At 38.8% G+C, this 18,407-nt stretch overlaps 1 protein-coding gene across 1 annotated transcript in view; it reads left to right on the forward strand.

The window, feature by feature from the left end:
* LOC144637457 (uncharacterized) overlaps nt 1-18,407 on the forward strand; it is a 59,520-nt gene that overhangs the window by 29,192 nt on the left and 11,921 nt on the right. The window contains exons 32-40 of the mRNA XM_078496516.1: nt 202-384; nt 1,563-1,880; nt 2,461-2,664; nt 3,198-3,356; nt 4,119-4,339; nt 5,043-5,374; nt 6,137-6,331; nt 7,697-7,852; nt 8,511-8,809. Coding sequence (XP_078352642.1) covers nt 202-384; nt 1,563-1,880; nt 2,461-2,664; nt 3,198-3,356; nt 4,119-4,339; nt 5,043-5,374; nt 6,137-6,331; nt 7,697-7,852; nt 8,511-8,809 — 2,067 coding nt within the window. The remainder of the gene's footprint in view (nt 1-201; nt 385-1,562; nt 1,881-2,460; nt 2,665-3,197; nt 3,357-4,118; nt 4,340-5,042; nt 5,375-6,136; nt 6,332-7,696; nt 7,853-8,510; nt 8,810-18,407) is intronic.

Below are 18,407 nucleotides of genomic sequence, written 5' to 3' on the forward strand. Positions count from 1 at the left end.
CTTCCCTCCGAAAACATCCCCCTTCAAACTAACTTCCTAAATCCCAGACTCAAATATCCTTACAATAATATGCCCTCCCGAATATAAGCCTAAGACCTTATATTAAGTTACAGCTCTTAAACATAAGCCCCCTTATAAGCACCCTTTTTGCCCTTGTTCTACCCACTGCATTAACAATTCGATTTTACCTTCTTACGTTAGCGCTGGTACCGCGAGATGGAGGCTGGGGAGAGTGGTCCTCGTGGACTGTGTGTGACAAGGGCTGTGATGGCGGCAAGAAAAAGAGACATCGGTTCTGTGACAATCCATTTCCACTACACGGTGGAGCTGAATGCCCCGGAGACCGACATGGAACAGAGGACTGTAACACAGAGAGTTGTCCTAGTGAGTGCAATTTAATGATTGCTGATTATACTCGAGTGCTTTTCCGTTATACATATACCAGGGGGAAGAAAGTCGGCACTTTTCTTAGACCAAGCTCGTTCCCAGGGCTTTTCCCTTGGTAATTTGGAACAGGCGCCCGTTTCAAATCACCAAGGGAAAAACCCTGGGAACAAGGTTGTTCTTCGACAGCATAGCGGTGCTGGGAAACGGGGCAAGTTTGTACCAATCAAGCAGTTGCTAAAAAAAAGTCACCCAAAGTTTTGTTTTTCTCAGAAAGATTTAAATATCAATGACTACATCGATCCGTGTGAAATGCGAATAGCTTGACAAAGTTCATTGTTTAGTTCGTATGGTTTGGTCTTGACCGTGCACAGAACACAATAGCTACTTGCATTTTGTTTGCTCCTTTGAAGTTTGCCGGACATCAAAACAGCAGACAGTGATAATGGTGACCAGTCTGGCAAAAGTCAGGCTTGTGAATTATACTAATTAAAATAACTCCAATAATTCTGAAATGATTTACCTTTTTGGGTTGGTAAATTTCAATCGTGACGAATTTTTCGCTTGTAATTCGACGCCGCCAAAACATCTGGGGTGAAGTCTGGCTGAAAATGCAAATAACATCTTAGCGGCGTGAAAAATCAAACGCAAAAACCGCCACTATTTACTATGCCTTTAGCAACGATTCGATAGCTACTGCGCACACTCGGTTGCCCGGCACCGCTATGCCGCGTTTTTAAGTCTTGTAACAAACGAAGCTTTTCCCCCCTGAAATATACAGATTTCCCGTAAAAACACCTCTTTATCATTAAAATATTGTAGTACTTCGTTACTGGACCTTCAAGTGCAGTAGTTAGAGTATGATGATTGGACTCATTGGTATAATATCCGACCAAGGCTCACAACGGAGTAGTGTTGAATAGCTTTTATTTGAATATATAGTCACCTACTATGTTTCACCCACAATTGTACATGCCCATTTACTTATATTCTGTACAAGCTGGTTAGAACCACCTTGTACAGAGTAATAAAAAGTTCTCTACTCTGTATCTTTCATGTAAATGAATGATCGCATAGCCATACTACGGTTAAACCACCTTGTAGAGTGTAAAAAACAGTATGACACTGAAAAATCGGCTCAACAGCTTTGCCTCACATTTATTTATTTATTTATTCAGTGGTTATATCATGCCGCCACTTACGGCAAGTTAGCGAGGAAAAGAACCATTACTACCCCGACGGCGTCTACAAGATTTACCCTGTAGGCTCCCAGCCAATCATGGCATACTGCGATATGTCACGTGATGGCGGTGGATGGACTCTATTGGTTACAAGTCACACCAATAGCTGGACGGCACAGAACGTGAAATTAAGAAACGAAAACTCTCCAAAGCTTGACCAAGACTACTCCATCCTTCAGTATGCAGACAGTATCAAGGATAACATCAATTTGGCTGGTTCTAAGTTTGAGTATCGGTTAGAAGCTCAAAGTCGAGGTAATTATACTTTAATTATGGAGACTGAATGCCTCTACAAGCAGATAAAATTAAAACTTGAAAACTTCTAGCTGGAGTCTAGATGGGATACAGAGTCGAAAAACACCGCTAGAAAAGTTATCGTTTAAACGTTACTTATGCGAGTTTAAGTTTTTATTTGGCGAATATAAGTGAAATGATAGCATTACTACCTGATAACAGGACAAACGTGCTCCCCCTTTCAACTAGTGAACTTGCCCTCTTGAAATTTGGAGGTCCCTAGTTCAAATCCTCCACCTTGTAACTAACTAAATTTGTTCCCTATAATCCTGAGTTCATCTCCTCGACCAAGTCATTTAAATTGCCAACTGGTCAACCGCCTAGCAGTTGGGATTCTTAAAATGTTTCTGTTCTATTTACAATATATGTTGTTTATTTACAGTGTCACCAATTAGCACAGCAGTGATTAATACTCTTATAAATGCAAATGTGATGAAGTGATGTATTAAATTTATTTTATGGAATAAAACGTTGGACTTGCAGCAATGCTAGCCTGCAAAGTTTCAAACAATTTTTAACGAGAGAACTGACGTTCCCGTAGGTCGCTGGGGAGGTATTTGGACAGCACAACGGGGATACACTTTCACAGCTGAGGACAACAAACAAACGGACATTGAACTTATCCAGAAGTTTGACAACTGGGAGTATTCTAACAGTGGAATTGAAAAAAGAATGCCATGGATTTCGGGTGCCAGGCTTACCACATCTAATAATGCTTATTCCAGCTGGTATGGAACGATAACAGGTAGATAAAACAGCGAAAAAACAGCTGGACAAACCTTGTTTTAATTACGTAAATGAATGATGGCATTGCACGGCCTTCTTGAGCAGAACTAACCTGACCCGACCTGGTATTTTTGTTACGAATTTGGGCCTGGCCCTGGCTGCTTTGGTTAGTTTTATTCTTGCTTTGTAAGTGGTGCCGTCCGCGGAAAAGGCAAGGGTGACTGATTTGTGAATATGTACATATGTTCTTGACTTCGAAGGAAAATGCTAACCTTCATCGTTATTTTTGATCGGTCCGTTTTGGAGATCCGCTTAAGCGGAGGAAAATACAGATATAATATTACTGGCAAGGTTTTCATTTTGGCAAGGTTTTTTTTGGCAAGGTGTTTATTTTTGGGGGAATTTTGCAATTTGCTTAATTTAATTATACGAAACATTAACCATGGGACTGAACCTTAGTTAATTGATTGATAGTACTGTTAATAATTTTAACTTGTTTCTCGAGTGCTTCGTGCAAAAACCCACCGCTTTCAGCTAAAAGCTTATTTTTAGGCGACGACAAAAGCTATCATCCCGCACCGTGGATTAGTGGTCACCGCCAAGAGAGCCAACCTTCCTACATCTGGTACTGGATGAGAGAGGGACCTTATGAAACGCCTAGGTCCTGTATGGAAGTTTACTTCAGGGGGCTTCAGACAAACCCAGTCTCAGGCAAGTTGCAATGAGTTATCGTAAGCTTGTTATTCTACTGGTCCTCTAGCGTAGCAGTTCATATATATATATATTTTTTTTTTCATTCATGTGAGACCTTGTGAGAGCTGCTACCCGCCCCGAGTAAAGGTTGGCAACTTCTGACAACGGGGGTTGTTAAACTACTTTAGTCCCATTCTTTCTTAATTCCTTCCAAACACCACATATTGACAACAAGAACCTTTCCGGAGACATTTTTGCCACTTTAAAGACAAAACTTAGAAAACTTCCTTTACTGCGATAAAAAGGAACCAAAGTCTCCTGCTGGTACCATGATGTTGTTGTTGTTCAGATCGAACGAGAAAAACTGCTCATGCGCCTTAGATGTATCCGCTGACTACCGTCCCGATGATTGCTTTGCAAGTTGCGAGAACATCGTTTAGTTTCCATGTAAGAGAATGTATGCGAAGTTGCCCCCCCCCCCCCCCCCTGGTTCGTTGTTACGTTGGATTCACTGTTCATTCAAAGCTTTTAACAGTGGAATCCCAATTTCCCAAACTCTTGATTTCACGAAACTCGGGATAACTCAAACAAAAAGTTGTTTCCCTTCAACTTGCCTCAGTAAGTCGAAGATTACACCCGAGTTTTTGACTCCCGATATCTCATACCAATTTCCGTCGCCTTTTGAGGTCCGAGAAATAGGGATTCCACGCATTTAAATATCATCAATATGAAGATGGAAAAACTTACATAACTTTTTTGGTGTGTTGTAATTTTTTTCAGACGGCATTTTTGCAATAAAACCTCCTGGACAGTACGAACTGAAAACGTTTTGCGACTTCACAACTGAGGGAGGGCCGTGGACACTTCTTGTCACAAGCAAAACTCACAGTGGGTGGGACAAGGACAACATCAAACAGAGAAACTCAGACAAACCGTCGTTACAAGATGACTTTTCTATTCTTGGATTTGCCGATGCCATCAAGGATTTTGATAAATCCCAGGTAACTCACTGCCAGCCAAAGGTTGTTTTCGTAACACCGTAGAATTCTGAAAGTAAGCCTTGGTCCTATATTTTCTTGACGTACCCTTTTAGGTGAGCTAGCTTATTGTCGGGGAAGACTCAAATACGGAGGAGCTTATTTTTTGATGGATATTTTACGTTTTGGAAATCTTTGGGGTTCTATTTGGACGGGGTACTGTGTGGTACTGGGTACTGTGCATATTCAAGAATACCATATAGCAAAACTGTCTAATCATAACAATATACTGGGACACGAAGAACAAGTCCTAGAGTAACTGTGAGCATTCTCTAACAACGTAAAACAAAACAAGTTAAACAACAGGGGCTTATAATCAAAATTGTTTTATCTTTCTTTTAGAGCTATTTCTTTATTTTAGGGCTTATCATAAAGAGGATATTTGCGTTTCAGGTTTTGGGTGCTTATTTTCGTAATTTTACGATATGTGACCCTCCACAGAATTTTGGTCACAAATCCCGTGGAGGGTCACATATTAAAATTCTTACTTAGTTATTAGACTGCGATAAAGGGATGAATGAATGTTTTCACTTTCTCTTGGAATTCACAATCGTCCCAAGAGAAATTGAAAACAATGCTTATGCTTATACGGGGGTAAACGAGGCGTGTTATACGAACGTGCAAAAGCGAATTGATGAATAACTTTTCATGCTTTCTTTTCGAACAGGAATTCTTCCAGTATCGTATTGAGGCAGATGGAGAAAACCGCTGGGGAGGGATCTGGGAAGCACCACGTAATTACACATTCCTTTCAACCTGCGATAAACAAACCGAAGTTAAGATGGTAAAGAAGTTCGACTCCTGGGACGAGAACAGCAACTTAGCAAAGCGCATGCCTAGATTGGCGTTATCAAACGACCTCTTATTAAGCAGCGCATCTACTGTGGACGATTCCTCAGGTTCTTTGGTATATAATAGTGGGGCAAGCTCAGCCTCGTACCTGGTGACGGAGAAGCCAAACCCGAGCGTGGTGAGATTCTGGATGAGAGAGGGTGCAAGGTAAAATTACAGTCCTACAATTGCGAAACCATTTCAGTGTAAGGAAGTCAAAAGTATAACAAGCGATATTCTTCAGCCCAGCCAAATAATTTGCACTGATTTAAAATGTACGAAAAAATCAGAGACCTCGACATAAAGAAGTCCCGTTATAATAAAATGAGCGAACACATTTTTTTCCTTTTCCTTAGCACTTTTTTTTTATATCCGAGGTTTCAATGTATAAACGTTCATTAAGAGAGCCTGTAATTTGGTAAGTGGCACGATCGTTGGCAAAAACAGTGGCTTTACAACCATTTGATCCAAATTCATATAACCAAATCACTTACCTGGTTCATTAACGTTAAGACAAAAGACATACTAAACGTTCTCGAATGTATCTTTACACCCGCTTTCAGTGTGTAAAGATACCCTTCTTTCGACATGCTAAACAAACAACACGGTTCGAAATCCACCAATCACAGTCCACAGGCATGACATTTTGACCTTGTGGGCTCATTTGCATGTAACCCACATCCGTATGCATCCGTTTGATTGGCTCATTTGAAACAGCGTGTTAAAAATGGATACCTGGGGTTGGTGCAACTTTGGTCCGTTTAAATCCACCAATAAACTTACCAAGATAGTGAGAAATTTTTACATGTTAACTTAACTCGTTTACGGTGTTTTTGACAGCTGAATAATAACATCAATATTTGACCTTGTTGGAAGCCTCTAACTCTGCCTCACACATACAATTTATAAGACTATTTATTCTTGCCCTAGACTGTCTTGTAATGACTTAAAATTACGCGGTCTGAGGGCTGGTAACACGTACGATGAGGATGGCTTTCAAATGATAAAAGTCAGTGATGCCCAGTACCTCCCGGTCTACTGTGACATGACAACAGCTAAGGGAGCATTCACGCTAATTGTAACAAGCGCTCACAACAACTGGACGCGGGCTCAAGTCCCTCGCAGGTAAAATAGTTAACATAGTTCAGTTCATTGATTTATTTAGATTATCCCTTTGATATTTTTAATGCAAATGTTATTCGACTACGACAACTAACACAGTTCCTTTAAACTGACTGTGTCAGGCTGGAAAAGCTTACGGCAAAATAAAAAGGATTTTCCAAGTTAAAAAAGAGAAAGAAAGAAAATTGACACTCCTCGCCGGACTGACTGACAAAACGCTTAAAAAGCAAAGACTATTGTATTTTACAGCTCTCGTAATCGTTAATATATAGATTTAGGCAAGCCTAAAAGCGGAGCTCCCAATTTATTTCATTTTCACTGGAGTTTACAATGTGTTTATTTTGATAAAAAGAGGTCAAAGCTTTATTGTATACGCTGGCCCATAGGTGCAAGACAAATTGAAATCGCTTATGATTTAACTGAATCTCTTACGATACAACAAAAATAATAATCACGAGGCTGAACAACTCATGGCATTAAAAATTACTAGTTAATTACTACTAGAGAATTAGTCAATTCTCTCCTTTAGAATAGAATATAAAAGAATAGAACAGAAAATAGTTTTGTGATCCTCTTGTAGTTTTGCTTAATTCAAAAAATGTGTCAATATATTTCGTGGTTCAATATTCCACTCTCACTTTTTTGCCTGTACTCGCTGCTCTCATATGGGTTGCTCGTGTACGCGATAAATCGGTGGTCATCTTTTTACTCTTGCCGTGTATGTGTATAGTTTAAACAAATGTTAACGTACACCAAATCGTCTCTACAAGATTTTTTTCAGTGGAAAAGTGAATTTCACTACGGCATAAAAATGTTTGAAATTACTTTAAAAAAATAGTCAGATTTGTATTTACAGCTCGCGCTCGAGCTAGAGTTACTAAGCCGTCCACGTAATCCAGTCGGTAGAAGATTAAGTCAATCGCTCGTTTTACACCTACAGATAATGAGACCAGAGGCCAATAAAAGTAAAATTTAACCGTGAAGCAGTCACGATTCACATTTTTTGCATTATAATTAACTTCAAATTTACGCATCGAAGTTTCGATACACTCAAAAGGCAAAAATAATATAGAGCAGTTGGATCAGTAATAAATCTATCAGATGTTTTGCTGTGTAGTGTCGCTGAGTAATTTTAACCGTTGTCTATACTTTGTCTTGCTCTGTAAACTTTATTTGCAGTTTGTAAGTATTTTTCATTTCTGCTAACATATGGATACTTCTCTCGCACGCGCTTTCGGCGCGCTTGGGAGCTCCGCTTTAATTTATATAAGAAGTAATTGTCTTCATAACATTATATTCTATTATTATATCTACCGTTGTCGCCATCATTTCGCATTTTCGATCACTATTTGCTATTATTCCTTTCAGAAATGAACTCTTCCCAGGATTAAACAGAGATTATTCAATCTTGGATTTGGCAGACAATATCAAAAATCTCAACAACAACGGGACGTTTCAATACATGATGGATGCCAATTGTCGTCGTCACTGGGGAGGGATTTTTGAAGCTCCAACTTCATATAGGTAAGATGCAGTAAACGATTTTGTCCATATTTAAATCGATTTTTAAATTGAGGGATTGTATGTGACTGCATGGCAAGATGCAAAAGGCAAATGTTTTAATATGTTTTTTTTTTTTTTTTTACTTAGGGACGGACCATTCTTTTCCTGGAAAGGGGTGGGGGGGGGGGGGGGGTGGGGGGGAGCATGAAAAATTTTCCTCTGCGAACTTTTCTTTAATTTATGCACCTCTGTTAACATTTCCTTTCAAAAGGCAATATATTTTTTTCATACATATCTTGTTTACAAGCAATTTAGTTTGCCTTGTGAAGCCCTGCAAACAATTTTTTCAATATTTTTCATACCCCCCCCCCCTCCCTAGAAAAATTATGGTCCCTACCTTAACAGGAAATTACTTGATCTGTACGGGTGGACTTTTCTGATATTATACCCTCAATTACTTCGTGTTATTTTTCACCTTTATTTTATGCGCAAACTGCCAAGCACTGTTCAAATTGATGTCGGAAAAAGAGTTGTTCCCTGTATTGACAAGAAAAAGGCCTGTAGATTTTTGTGAATTTCAAGTGTTTGTAAATTCTGAAAAAAGCAACAGCAATAGTTTGGATATTTCTCCTGTAAAAATTAACTTATATCGAGACGTTGTTTTGCATTCTTTTTCTAGCTTCATGGCAACAAATAATAAGCAGACAAATGTGCAATTAACAAGAAAGTTTAGCAACTGGGAGTATTCATGGTATAAGTCGTTAAACAAGCGAATGCCATGGTTCGACGCCACAGGAACTCATAAAATGGCTCTACTGACTACGTCCGACAGCCCCACCTACTACCCCTCGGGCTCAATAATCTGGGGTGGCACGGATCGGCAGCCGGCAGATTGGATTTGGGACGGTGGGATGAGAAACCCCGGGGTGATCTGGTACTGGGTGAACGAGGATGATTGTGACGAAGATAGAAAACCAGGTAAAATAGACAGCTAAGTGTTAATAACAAATCGTATATAATTAAAGCTGCAAATAATTTTATAGAAAATAAATCTCAAGCTGAAATAAAAAGGGTTGACTTGTTACAGTCAATTTCACATTACTTTACCGTGCCGCATTGCGAAGTTCGTTAGGAAATTGGGAACTACATTACGAAATAGCCAATTACGTTGCAAGTTAGACAAAGTTCGGAAGTTTGTTCCGAAGTTCGCAATTTGGTTGTCTTATTCGCAACGTAATTGGCTACTTCGTAATGTAGTTCCCAATTTCCCAACGAGCTTCGCAACGCGGCACGGTAAAGTAATGTGAAATTGACTGTAAGTTTAAAAAAAACCATGATAATAGCAGATACAGCAAGTTAACTAACTGATTTGACGTTTATTTAAGATGCATTCTGTTCCTTTTGTTAAAAAAATCTTATTTCTTCAATGAAGTTTCAAATGTTCTATTTTTTTCTACCTTCTTAACATTGATCGACCCATATTATGTCACACGTTTAGGCTGCCGAAAGTAACGATTCCCCAAAAGTTCCGCCAGTAAAAAAGAGGCTAGCTAGCGAAAAAAGCGAAAAAGGCCATTGCTATCGAAATTTGATAGTATTAGACTAAGATTTATTAGTGGTTTTCTAGTGTTACAAAAGCGGTTTGTTTCAAATGAAAAACAAGTCGAAACTATTAGAAAATAGAAAAGGCTGAAATAAAGGTTTTGGCCGAAATTATAGCTCTGAAGCGTTTTTCACAACCGAGTTATTAGGGAAATAATGTGATTCATGTCCCTATTTGGGGCACAAATATGGTGGTCATAGAATTGTACAGTCAGTTAAGTAAATTCTATAGGAAAATTCACTACCTGACGAGGGAATTCCACGTTAAATTTCACGCGAAAAACCGATATCGCACCCATCGCTTCGCGATTCGTGCGATATCGGTTTTTTAAGTGAAATTTAACGTGGAATTCACCAGTCAGGGAGTGGATTTTCCTTGAATCGCATAGCCTTTTTAGAATAGAAAAGAAAACTCAATTTATTTTTTCGTTTAAGGCTGAATGTTGCAATTTTTAACGCGCGCTCAGGAAGCCATTCCAAATCAACTGTCATGAGCCAGCGAATCGGAGTCAAGCTAAAATCGATCACAAAACTTCCTTTGAACCTTGCGGTTGACACTGAGCCATCGTTTTTCAACGGTCTACACAAGCTTTAATTTTTACCATTTTAACGACGGAATGGTATTATTTTACAGAACATTCTTGTTTTTCGAACATCTATTTCAAGTTTTCGTCTCATCAGCACAAGACAAACTTATGAAATCTCTTATCTATTCGGCCTGAAAGAAGTAGACAACACGCATCCACAGTGAAAAGCACTGAACATTCAACAACTTCAACTAAAGGTTTGAAAGAGGCGTGGAACGATGAAGTAAGTACCTTGGAATAACTAAACAGTTAAAATTCGACATTTATAAGTTAAATGTCTAAGTCCATCGCAGACAATTTCTTAGAAAGAGCAAGGATCCTTTTTTAAAAACCTGCTATTAGCGGGTCGCTTCGCAAGCACATTGGTTTGCTGGTTCACTGTGTGTACGTTTCGTTGATTTCCAGAAACCGCTTTTTGCATCGTGAGTATCAGTTAAAGAATGTAAGAAGTCATTCTTTATCGAAAGTTTGGAGCTTTTCAATGCAAAAGAAATTCTATAAAACTTTCTTTTGTTTTTATCGAGTTTACAGCACCCAGTAATTGTCATTGTTTTCTTTTTTTTCGTGTAAATTTTTAATATTGTACGAACACGGCATTACTGTCAAACTGTCAAAACCGGTCTACTTAGTATTACTTCAACAAAAAAGACAGCTGTTCTTTTACACGAAAAAGTTGTAGTATTATTTTCTTTTCGCAAACGTTTCTACAGTGGTCGTGTATTGAAGTGTAACTGCTATTGACTCGCGAGTTTGTCCATACGATACGGACATTTTTTCGACTATTTTGCTTGTTTACAAGCAAAAGTAGGAGATTAGGAGTGATGTGGGCAAAATTTGGAACATTCTTGTCTACTCTCAAGGGACTTTTTTAATTTCTCAAGGGACTGTTTTAATTCCTCAAGGGATTTCTTTCCGCTCAGTGGGCGATGAAAGGGTCTCTTATTATTACTGCGTCAACACTTACAAGCTCGTGTTAAAGACGTGACTTGTCACATATTCCGGTGTAGGTGATGAAAGGGTTTGTCATTAGTATTGCGTCAACACTTGCGGGTTCAAATTGCGGCCTCGTGAAAAAGCATTAAAAACGCTAACAAAATTACAGAATTCAGACTACTACAGAGAACCTTGAAAGAAACTTTGTTTAGAATTTATTTTTAGTTTGGATGAAGTCAAGAAATGTGTTGACAAGCGGCAGAGTATCGAAATTTTTCGCACCGTGCTGTACTGCACGGCAGAAATAATTATCCACATGTTCATGTTGAAAGCGAAGTTTTAATTTGAGCAGCCGGCTTTTGAAGTCAATTGTACACTAAATGGATTTACCGATCGTTCAAAAAATTACAGAGAACCTTGAAAGAAACTTTGTTTAGAATTTATTTTTAGTTCGGATGAAGTCAAGAAATGTGTTGACAAGCGGCAGAGTATCGGAATGTTTCGCACCGTGCTGTACTGCACGGCAGAAATAATTATCCACATGTTCATGTTGAAAGCGAAGTTTTAATTTGAGCAGCCGGCTTTTGAAGTCAATTGTACACTAAATGGATTTACCGATCGTTCAAAAAATTACATCCAAGTTCAAAGCAATAACAGTACATTACCATTTCGTTCTCAAAAGACTTGAGAAGCCGCAATTGGTCCTTGTTTAACTCCGTGATTTGAATTCAAAACGCATTTGTAAGCACCATTACACCATATCTTCGCGGCGGTGAAAGGAAAGATAAATCCTTCATCAACAAGGTTTCAGCACTCTGTACTCCATGGTTTTCCGTTTTAAGGCCACTTTAAAATTCTATAGTGTTTCTCCTTTCCGTTTTAAGTCCCAAATATGTTTTTTTTTCTTGTTCAGAATCAAAACAAGGCCTTGGAAGTTTGTAAATACAACCCGCGCGGCTCTACGATTTCCTTGTACGATTTCAATGCACGGAATAATACGAAAAACCTTCTTCTAGGACCCCAAGAGTTCTCTAAAAATATGCGCAGAAAACAGATTTTGATTGGTTTATTTGCCGTTATTATCTATAGAACAATAGAAGAACCAAAAAAACTCCAGGGAGGGTGGGAAAGGGCATATTCCGCTGTAGGTGATGAAAGGGTCTCTCATTAGTATTGCTTCAACACTTGCGGGTTCAAATTGCAACGGCGTGAAAAAGCATTAAAAATGCTTACAAAATTACAGAATTCAGACTCCTAAAGAGAACCTTGAAAGAAACTTTGTTTGGAATTTATTTTTAGTTCGTATGAAGTCAAGAAAAAAATGTGTTAACAAGTGGCAGAGTATCGAAATTCGTCGCACCGTGCTGTACTGCACGGCTGAAATAATTATCCACATGTTCATGTTGAAAGCGAAGTTTTAAGAGTGAGTCCGCACGAGAACCATGCAGGCGAGTCTACAGCGCATCTCACCGATTTCCCTATAATTTGGCACACTTGTGTAACTTCACTAGTACATTAACCATGTGCAATATTTTGGTTCAATTGTTTATTGTTTTGGAGAAATGTCAATCAAACTGTCAGACAGTGGAAAGTACTTAAATTTCACCTAAAAATATTCACCATGTTTGATCCCCTGCTACATGCTAAATATAAAAAGAAATGATACGAAACTTTTACATTAGACAAATCAAGTCCCGAACAATAGAAAAACGTTCAGTAAACTTGTGTCATTTGCTGTGTTTGGCTGAAAGCAAAATTCCAAATCTCCTTATTCAATTCGTATCAAAAAAGTGGGGTTTCAAAAGTCGTTGTTTGTAGACATGCGGCGTTTCTTCAATCGAATTTGAAAGTATCAATAGATTGCCAAGGAAATGGTGTCCCTATTTATCAAATAAAATCTCTGTTAAGTTTAAGAGGAATTACAGGTTCGCATCAATAAATGGTGTTAACTTCGTGACAATATGCAAATGAGCTCAACACGAAAATCGTGATAAGTTCAGAGTTTGTAAAATATAAACTAAATAGAATGTTGCTATAAGAAGTAAAACATCGTTATGAAGCTTTTTGCATAAAAATACTTAGTTTTAACTACTGAAAGTCGTTGGCTGGTAATACGGCAAATTAAACAAATTCAAACGAACACAAAGGTCATACCGATCTGCTGGTCGTACTGCACCAATTTGAAACTCAGAAAGATATCCCCACAAGCAAGCATCATTGCATAAAAGTCATTTCCTTCAAGTGTTTTTGACATCGCTCTCTCGGTGTGTAAGCTGCATTTTGCCGTATTTGCCAGCACCATAGTAATTTAAGAACAGATGTTATCAAAACAAGTTGGCGGCGAGGCATCAAATGTAATATCCACCGATCATGAAAACCGACTTGTTTTAGAATTCGGTCGCGTGTTTTGTTCACATATAAAAAACATGTTTCCACTGCAAAGAAATTATGTAGTCATCGTTTCCATCCAGTAAGAATCTGCGGCACAAGTGGTTTTTGGTGCTGTCGTTCTTCGAAGAACACCGACAATAGTTGATTGCGTGACAGACCGACTTGTGAATTTTATCTCAAATTTCATGTCTCAAATTTCACTCTGACTCAGATCATATTGTGATCGTCATGGCTTTGTACATGTTTATGTGCTTTCAAGAAGGACCTGACATTCAGGGGCCATAGGATATGTATTGCGTCATCTATAAATGATCCAATACGCCACAAATCGCCATGGCTTTAATTTTCCACCGTTTTTAATTTTGAAAATCTGAAATGCCACAAATCGCCATGGCTTTTATTTTCCACCGTTTTTAATTTTGAAAATCTGAAATCGAAAAATTAGCCTTTAATACCGACTTACCGTAAATAATCTTATAAACGCCAGAGCTTTTTAATTTAATTAAGGGGTACATGCGGAAGTGTTAAATAAATATGAGGCGTTTAGTAGAAAAGGGGCATTCATTTCAGCAGGAGCCCATGATTTTACTCTAACTGTAACGAAACAAATAGACAAACAAGTATGTAAATATGACGCGTAGTTTGCTCCCGGATAAAGATAAGAAACAGATTTTGTGAGTAGGAGACTACTCTAATCTTTTCTAATGCAAAGCCTAAAGATGTCGTTCACAGATTGTTCGATATCGATGTCTTCATCGTCATCGCATCGGGGTTAACCATGTTGGCTAGCTAGCTCCTTTGGTCCCTTCGATGTCCGAGTGAATCAATTAACTAACTAAAGAAAATTGCGTGTTTTTTACTCCATGAAACGTTAACTTGAATTTTGAGGCGAATATATTTTTTCTTTTTTTTTATTGAGGAGGGGAAGGGGGGGGGGGGGGGAGAGCAGGGGTGTCTATTAGACACGGGACGTTTATTAGTGGAGGCCTCTAATACAAACTTTACACCTCAGGGGGAGGCGTTTATTTGAGAGTGGGGCGTTTATTAGATCATTTACAGTATTTCACTCATTTACATTTATTCTAAGGATTGCCTACAGGAAAGATGAAATAGAACAAAAGAGTATGATTATGAGTGTCATTGAAAACGAACTTGGTCAAGGTAAAGACGAATCATGAGTTGTAAAAAGGCACGCTGATCTACACTGATACAAATATTTAATTCCGTCGATACGTCGGTCCGTCATTCTAGCTTTAAATTAGGAAATCAGTAGGAGCACTATCAGAGATACAGGTGATTCCAAATTTGTTGAAATTGTTCTGGATCCTTGTTCCCAGGGTCTTCGTTCCCCTAAACCAGCGGTTGATAAACGAGTTTAGATATTAAATTTCGTTTCCAGAACTTGCGCATTTTCCGCCAGCCTTGACCGAACTGGGCCGTCCTATGCCCTCTGGGCCATTTATGGTTCCGGTTTAATTGTGCGCATGCACCGGAGACTTGAGATGGAATGATCCGTTCTCGCTCCCAAATCTACGATCCTTCTGTTCTGCGCCAGGGATCGAGACCTCTGCTGTTAATGTCTGTTAAGCTACGCAACGAATTGAAGGCGGGGTTTGGCTGGGAATGAAAAGGGATGAGGCACCAGCGGAGTAGCCCCGAGGCGAAAGCGGAAACCCGACTGAGAGGTAAGTGCTTGGACGGTTGCTATAGAAACCGGCTCCACATCGAGGCCCTTTGGGTCACACTCGGGCTTTCCACAAGTTGCTCGGCAACTTTGGCATTTTTTCATGTTTCGAGCAACTTTTTCCCCTTGGAGCAACTTTTTTCCTCTTGAGCAACTTGTTGCATTTTGAGCAATTTCCAGACCGAAGATTTCCGAAGATTATACGAGTGCTGTTCTAAGGCAAAACGAACGTTTCCGAAGACTTACGAAGTTTGCCGAAGACTTTCGAGGGACATCTGCAGACGTTTCAACATTCGGCTCATTCTGCATTAAAACATTACAAAACTCGTCAGCAAACATGACGTCATCGATATCTTCACGATTTTTCCCAGTTAAAGGAATCCTTGTTACTTAACAAAATAATATTCCCATTAATATGTTATTTAGATACTTTTGCTGTAAAATTGCTTAAAACTGCTTTGAAGATCTTACTCTCAAAGGGAAATTAGCATATCTTTAGAAAAAATTCTTTTGGTTAGAAGTAGCGTTTTGGATTTTTTGGAGCAACTTTCGAGCAACCTTTATTATCTGAAGCAACGTTTTTGGATTTTTGGAGCAACTTTTTAAGATATTACGGGCAACTTTTTAAGATATTACGGGCAACTTTTTGGGAAATCTCGAGCAACTTGTGGAAAGCCAGTGGAGAGCACGGATGAAAGAAAGAAGGATATAGTGAAGGCTAGAGCAACGAAAAAGAAACTACTTGCAGCAAGCGAGCAGAATGCAAATATACGCGTCAGCATGACGACATGTCGACAGCGCACGAAAGACATGATCCACGAGGACGAGGCTGCACCAGGCACGAACTCAAACCAGTTTAAATTCGTGCGACTGATCGCAGTGACAAAATGAGTGAAAGCAGCCTTGTCGCAGCGTGTGTGCACTTCTGCGACAAAATATAAACTAACCAATGAGAGAGCTTCATGTATTGAATTCAAAAACTAGTTTACATTCTCCCTCTTCCAAATTCGCTGCAGGTGCACCGAACAAACGCCTTGTTGCAGGGACTTTTTGAAGTAGTACACACGAAGCGATTTGTCGCAGAGAACCTCACTTAAGATTTATTAGTACTTCATTAGTGTTTTCATTAATTTGAAAGTAATGTTGTGTATAAGCTACTTTAACTTTTCCATATATCACATTGATCTGCAATATGGCATATGCATGAACAGGAGCTAGAGAGATGGTGGATATAACCCCAGTGTATAAGGATTGAGTGAAGTCCAATTGGGTCTGTAATTATACGCGTCATTAACAAAATCGAACTGCGCGGTCGTTCGATTTTGTTAACAGGGCCTTTGAAAGACCTTTCAATTGGCATTAAAGGTTTTCACATCCACACTATAAATCAAACCTTCAGTTAGGGACGCAACATTATTTTTTTGGAGTAGTGGACAAGTAGGGTCAAAAATCCTGAAAAAAATTTGTTTGCAATAGCAAAATGCCCACATAAATTGTTTGAAGACATCAAAAAACATTGTCTGCAGAAAGATGCAGCTGGAAAAATTGTTTGGACAGAGAGCGCCACGGAAAGAAATCGTCTGTACTGTACTATACTACGCTTCGAGTAAAACAATGCAATGGTCCATTCCAGAGTTTCGATCGAGCACTGAGGCAAGTCTTGAGAGACTGGGTACTAGTCCAAAACAACATGGCGCCCGGGTGAAAAGTAACTTACCAGGCTTATGAAAATGTAAAGTACTGAGGCCATCGCTACGAGACAAGTGGAAACTAAATCCTTGCAGAATTGTTTGTGAACATTATATCTACCGGGTAGACAGGAGTGAGCGACGTTTTCTCTTTCCAATCTGCACGTGAAGATACGCTTGAATTCGATCGATGATGAACATGTCAAGTGGCTTGTTTACCTTTTCTCACGCCGTAAGTCTGTATTTATGGGCACTAAATAGCCGGATAATTAACATCACGAACCACTTTAGATGCTAAAAGGTTTATTGGATTTATGTAAGCGGTATTTCTCACATCCTCAGCCGACCTAGGCCTATCCATCATGTTATGAAACTCGTTCTAAAACTTTCAGAACTTTGTTTTTGTTTTGCTCACATGTACCACATTTTTGTACGCTAAAATCATACGTCCCGATTGAACTTAACATACTTTTTTTGACTTTAATTTATTATTTAGTAAATGTTTTACAAAATAATGGCTATTGGAACCATCAGAATAACGCCGCATCGGCGATATTTAAACGTAATTTTACCCTGAAATCTCTAGTGTCACACATTGCCCGAAATACCTTATGTTTAAAATAGGTTTACTACCAAACCAGAGAGCGATGAAAAAAATTGATGATATCATTTAAATTGTACTAGGTGATACTTATTACAGTGGTATTTTTATATGGAAAGCTTCAATTCTTGCAGAGATATTTTGGTCGAAAGATGGGTCAAAATTTGGGTATTTTTTGGCTCAAAACCGACCATGGGCACGTTGACCACGATATCTTCCACACGTTAAAGAATTTTGCGATAATATTCTACCTACAGCATTATCATCTCAATATGTAACCCCATGCAAAATATAAAGGAAATCTGAGAGGGTCGATGTAGACTCAAATTTTAATATTGCATGGATTTCATATGGACCCTCTCTTAATTTTAGCAGCCAGCTTTTGAAGTCAATTGTACACTAAATGGATTTACCGATCGTTCAAAAAATTACATCCAAGTTCAAAGCAATAACAGTACATTACCATTTCGTTTTTAAAAGATTTGATAAGCTGCATTTAGTCAGTGTTTAACTCCGTGATTTGAATTCAAAACGCATTTGTAAGCACCATTACAGCATGGCGGCGGTGGAAGGAAAGATAAATCCTTCATCAACAATGTTTTAGCACTCAGTAGTCCATGGTTTTCCGTTTTAAGGCCACTTTAAAATTCTATATTTCTCCTTATCGTTTTAAGTCCTTAAGATGGTATTTTTCTTGTTGGTTTTCAAAGCCTGGTGAGACCGGCACAAGCAATTTGGGGGTGGTTTCCAATGTTTGGGTCAACATAACACTGGGGAGCTGGTGTTAAAGACGTGACTTGTCACATATTCCGCTGTAGGTGATGAAAGGGGCTCTCATTAGTATTGCGTAAACACTTGCGGGTTCAAATTGCGGCGGCGTGGATTGAAGATTACTGTAATTTTTGCATACGCAAGCCAAATCGGTCATAAACTGTTTAAAAACGTTTTGTTCTTTGTATTAAAAGGAAAGTTCTTGGAGAGTGCGTTTTATCCAGTAGTACCAAGTTATCAGTACAAAGATACGCACGTTAATGCTTTAGTTTGCCAAGAGTGAAGTTAATGAAATAACATAAACGGATACAAATTCCAG

The sequence above is a fragment of the Oculina patagonica genome, chromosome 14, assembly GCF_052425735.1.
Source record: "Oculina patagonica isolate OP01 chromosome 14, crgOcupat, whole genome shotgun sequence".
NCBI lineage: Eukaryota > Metazoa > Cnidaria > Anthozoa > Scleractinia > Oculinidae > Oculina > Oculina patagonica.